The sequence below is a fragment of the Sceloporus undulatus genome, chromosome 8 (assembly GCF_019175285.1).
Source record: "Sceloporus undulatus isolate JIND9_A2432 ecotype Alabama chromosome 8, SceUnd_v1.1, whole genome shotgun sequence".
Taxonomy (NCBI): Eukaryota; Metazoa; Chordata; class Lepidosauria; order Squamata; family Phrynosomatidae; genus Sceloporus; species Sceloporus undulatus.
In genome coordinates this window covers 33766465-33771834 of record NC_056529.1, presented here as the reverse complement: position 1 = coordinate 33771834, position 5370 = coordinate 33766465, and the positions used below count along the sequence as shown (strand labels likewise).

The window sequence follows — 5370 nt, the reverse complement described above, 5'->3', positions numbered from 1 at the left end:
CCTTGGGAGAGGAAGATGGTTCACCATGAGACCACCAAGTTCTTGGGTTCCAACATCCAATCCCTTAGTCCCTTGGGAGAGGAAGATGGTTCACCATGAGACCACCAAGTTCTTGGGTTCTAACATCCAATCCCTTAGTCATCGGTGTTGCCAAAAGTGTTGGTGGGCACCTGCCACATCTGCCAAGAAAGTGGCAAAGCGTTCCCAGGCACCCGCAGAAGACCTAGACCGTTGTGATGGGACCCTTCATGGGATCGGTGGACAAAGGGCCAACTCCACCTTGCCTCAAGGCCCTGGAGCGGGTTCCGGCTGAGGACTCCTGAAGGTAATCCACACAGATCCACAAGCAACAGACAAGAACCAAGCGGTCTCTTGGGCTGCCCTCAGGCTAGCAGGCGCATTTGCATTCAGAAATGACCGGGTACTGCACCGGGATCCAAGTGCAATACTTCTGCCTGGACCATCCTTGGCAGTACCACCTCAAGAAGGTCTTGGTGACCGACTTGACCGGCTTACAGTACATGCCTTCTGGGAAAGAGCACGACCTCTCAGCAAAGCAGTTCCCTTCCTTAATGTAGCGGGGCCAAAACCGGATGCCCAGGTCCTTCCAGGTGTAAAGCACTGGGCAATAGGTGTAGGCCCAGAGCCACTGCAAGAACTTCCGCCGAGCCTTCTTGCCCATCTTGAGCCGGGTCCCGTAAGGGGTCTCCCCAAGGTCCAACTTTTTGAGCTCGTTGGGCAAAGGCCCCTTGAGCCTGTGCAGTGGGTCGGAGATGGAGAGGTTGACCTGAGGGGCTGGGGCCACCACTGACATGAAGTGAGGGTCGAAATTGCTCCCCAGCTTTTTCCTCAAAGTCCTGTCGTCCAGGTCTTGCTCCTTCGGGTCATACTCCGGGTCCGGATGCTCAATGATGTCCTTGACTGGCAAGTTGTCGCTAGGGGAAGGCCGCAGCCGGAGGTAGGGTTGGCCAATGCCGGGTCGCCAGAGGACCACTAAGGAAGAGTAGATCAGGAGAGCCTGGGAGACCTTCATGCTCTCCACAGGCCACGCCGCCAACACTTGCAGAAGACGCCAAGCCACAGGTTGGCACCGCCGTCGCTGGCCTTCCTTCCCTTGCGCCAATTGTTCCAAAGCCGGGAGTTAATGCTCCCTGGTCCTACTTGCCAAGTCCGAGGGGTTCATAAATAGGGCCGGAGACAAAGTCCAATGCCGGCCTTTGCTTTAAATAGATCGCCAAGGGGTTAGATGACAGACGCATGGAAGAAGGTCCCCCTTTGGCACTGGGAGCCAGAGCAAAAAAAGGCAAAGGAGGAGAAGAAGAGAAGAAGGGAACAGACAAGGAGAAGGATGAGAGAAGGTGGTCGATGGGAAGGCGGCAAAGGGCCCCTTGTTCTCAAGCAGGCCTCCCCAAAGGGCAACCTGATTCTTCCCCTTCTCCTTTTAAATATTCCCCCCTTCTTTTTCTCTTCTTCTCGCTCTCTCTCTCTCCCAAAAAATTCACAGCGGACCAGTCTCCATCCCCATGGTGACAGCTGGACTTAGACCCACGACAAGATGTCTAGACTGGATGACAGCCTTTGGCGGGTGAGAGCATTTGGAGAAAAAGAAAAGTCCTTTAGAGATTGGCTTCTCTTTTTTGGAGGGGGGGAGAGCGAGAGAAAGAGAGAGAGAGAGAGAGAGAGAGAGAGGGAGATGGTGAAAAGGAGGGGAAAGAGGAAGGGAGAGAGAGATGGAAGAGAAGGGAATAAAAGAAAGGAAGAAAGGAAGGAAGGAAGTGAAAAGAGAGGGTTCCAATATATAAGGTAGCAATAGCAACAGTAAGCAGGGGCTCCCCTTTTCTTTGCACCCCCTTTTTCTTGCCCACTTTCTTTAAATCCACTTTCTTGCCCTCCTCCTGGCTCTGTTTCTCTCTTTCTTTCTTCTTATTCTCTCCTCCAAACAGCTCCTGATCTCCAAAGCAAGGCTGGCCAAAAGGATCCCCAGCAACTTCGTTGCATTTTGATGACTTTCTTTTGGCTTTTCCAGATGGAAGAGAAAAAAGGGGGGACCCCCAAAGAAGAAAAAAACTCACACCCCCAAATCGGTGGGGTCTTTCTTTCTTAGCCTCCCAGCAAAGGGATCTCAGTGAGGTTCATCCCCAGCACCAGATCTCCTTAGACAGGGGACCCCATGGGATCCCCCCAAAAAATAAGGAGAAGGGGGAAACAGAGGAGGGTTCAGAGGGTCCTTGGAGGGAGAGGAGAACGCAGGATCCTGGAGCAAAGAGGCAGGGCTCCAATAGGACAAAAAAGAATGCAAAATGTTAGAATTTTTGGTATCCCCCAAAAAAGGTGAAGATCGCAGGGAAACACCGGAGCAGAGCTTCTCCTTTGGGTCCAGGCGACGCTTTGCAAGGCGCTCTTCTTGTGCAGGAAGGGATCGAGCTGAGCAAAGGATCTGCTTCTGGATCCCGAGGCTGGAGGTCCCAGTCTACCGTCTGTAAGCAAGGCTCCCCGGCCAAGGACTACAGAGAGGTCCCGGTCTACCTGCTGCCTGCTGCTGCTTCTCTTCTCTGCAGCGCGAGTGCTGGCTCCCAGCGCTGACTCCCAAGTTAAATATCCCCCCGCCGCCGCTGACACTTTCCCCACCTTGACTGATTGACAGCTCTGCCCCCTCCCTCCCCGCGCGCGCTCCCGCCTCCCTCCCTCCCACCCTCCCGGCCCGCTCCTGGGTCCTAGCGCCCAACTCTCTGGCTTTCTCCTTCCCATAGGATCCTAGCATCCTAGAGTTGGAAGGGACCCTCCAGGGCCACCCAGATCAAGCCCCTTCTGCCATGCAGGAATACATAGAATAATAGGATTCGAGAGTTGGAAGGAGCCCTCAAGGGCCATCTAGGCCAGGACCCTTCTGCCATGCAGGAATACATAGGATCCTAGAGTTGGAAGAGACACCAAGGGCTATCCAGTCCAACCCTTTTCTGCCATGCAGGAATACATAGAATAATAGAATCCTAGAGTTGGAAGAGATCTCAAAGGCCATCCAGTCCAACCCTATTCTGCCATGCAGAAATACATAGAATCCTAGAGTTGGAAGGGACCCAGGAAGGCCATCCAGTCCAACCCCCTTTTGCCATGCATGAACACATAGAATCCTTAAATCGCAGAGTTCGAAGATACGCCAAGGGCCATCCAGTCCAACCCCATTCTGCCATGCAGGAATTCACAATCAAAGCACCCCTCAGTACAGATGGCCATCCAGCTCCTGCTTAAAGACCTCCAAAGAAAGAGACTCCACTACTATCAGCATCTTCCACTGTTGAACAGCCCTTACTCTCAGGAAGTTCCTCCTAATGTTGAGCTGGAATCTCATTTCCTGGAGCTTGCATCCATTGCTCCAGGTCCTAGTCTCTGGAGCAGCAGAAAACAAGCTTGCTCCTTCCTCAATGAGACACCCCTTCAAATACTTAAACAGGGCTATCATATCACCTCTTAACCGTCTCTTCTCCAAACTAAATACATCCAGCTTCCTAAGCTTCATGGTTTCCAGAGCAGTCACCATTTTGGTGGCCCTCCTTTGGACACAGTCCACCTTCTCAACATCCAGGCGAGGCATCACCAAAGCAGAATAGAGTGGCACTATTACTTCCCTTGATCTAGAGACTGCACTTCTATTGATGCAGCCTAAAATCACATTAGCCTTTTTAGCTGCTGCATCACACTGTTGACTCATGTTCAGCTTGTGGTCTACTTGGACTCCCAGATCTCTTTCATACATAGTCTCTTTATCCTATATTTGTACATTTCATTTTTCTGCCCTAAGTGCAGTACCTTACATTTCTCCATGTCATTTTGTTAGCTTTGGCCCTCGACTGCTCTTCAGCTGGGTCCTCTCTTTCTTATATAAAGGAAATATATTTCCTATATGGAGCACTGACTCTGGAGAACAGGGTTCAAATCCCAACTTGGCCACGGAAAGTCACTGGTTGACCTTGGGCAAGTCACACTCTCTCAGCCTCAGGGGATGTCCATGGCAAGACCCCTCCAAAGATGCTTGCCAAGAAAACCCCATGGTCCCATGGTCGTCATAAGTTGGAAATGACTTGAAGGCACCCAACAACAACAGACCCAATTTAAAAAGGACACCATTTTAGGTTTAAGAGACCTCCTGGGCAAGTCACACTCTCTCAGCCTCAGGGGATGGCAATGCCAAACCCCCTCTGAAGAAACTTGCCTAGAAAATCCCAGAAGAGGGTTGCCTACGGTCGCCATAAATTGGAACTGAAGGCACACAACCACAACCACAGCATAGGAAATATATCTCCCTTTCCATTTGCTGAAGGAAAGTTGTCAGTGTGGAAACTCTTGGGCTCGACATGTGCTCCTGTATCGTCATCATCACATCATCATCATCATAATTATAAATAAAAATAACTAATTAAAACACACCACTGAATTTTCCCCTTTTAAAATTCTCCATATTTACAAAAGATGGTAATTTTCCTTTTGTTAGGATGCTGGGCTGTTGTTGTTGTTGCTGCTGTTGTTCTTGTGTGCCTTTGAGTCATCTCCAACTTATGGTGACCCTATCACAGAGTTTACTTGGCTACAAATCTACAGACCCCGACAACACTTGAAGTGGTTTCGAACAGTGTAGATGCACCCCTGGTTCGACTGCCAGGAAGAGGCTGGATATTGCTGGGATGGGCAGTGCTTCCTCTAGCAGGCCTTCCAGCCCTGAGAGCAGGGGGGGTCTCACCTGGTGGAGGGTCTCACCTCCTAGGAGGGTCTCATCTGATAGGGTGATCTCACCTGATAGGGGGTGACCACTGATAGGATGATCTCACCTGGTGGGAGATCCCTCTGATAGGGGGATCCCACCTGAAATGGCGAGCTTACCTGATAGTGAGGGTGTGTGTGTGGGGTGGTCTCACCTGGCGGGGGGTCCCTCTGATTGGGGGTCTCACCTGAAAGGGTTATCTCACCTGATAGTCAGGATCTCACCTGATATGGGGTCTCACCTGTTGGGGAGGGTCTTACCTCACAGGGGGACCCCACCTGATAGGGGGATCTCACTTGGTAGTGGGGGTCTCATCTGATGGGGCATCTCACATGATGGGGGGTCTCACCTGATAAGAGGGTCTCACCTGGTAGAGTGATCTCACCTGATAGGAGGTCTTCCCCCAGTCCAATGGGGTATCTCACCTGGTAGGGGGGGTCACCTGACAGGGGAACCCCACCTGATAGGGGGATCTCACTTGGCAGGGGGTCTCACCTGATGGGGTATCTCACCTGATGGGGGGTCTCACCTGATAAGAGGGTCTCACCTGATAGAGTGATCTCACCTGATAGGGGGCCTCACCTGGTGGTGATCTCACCTGGTAGGGGGTCTCA

At 51.7% G+C, this 5370-nt stretch overlaps 1 protein-coding gene across 1 annotated transcript; it reads right to left on the bottom strand.

Annotated features, from left to right (window-relative positions):
- Positions 1–6: 6 nt before the first annotated feature.
- On the bottom strand, positions 7–1627 carry LOC121914600 (noggin-2-like). Its single transcript, XM_042438158.1, has one exon. It carries the CDS (start codon positions 1031–1033, stop codon positions 389–391), a length of 645 nt encoding a protein of 214 aa, XP_042294092.1. The 5' UTR covers positions 1034–1627; the 3' UTR covers positions 7–388.
- Positions 1628–5370: the final 3743 nt, after the last annotated feature.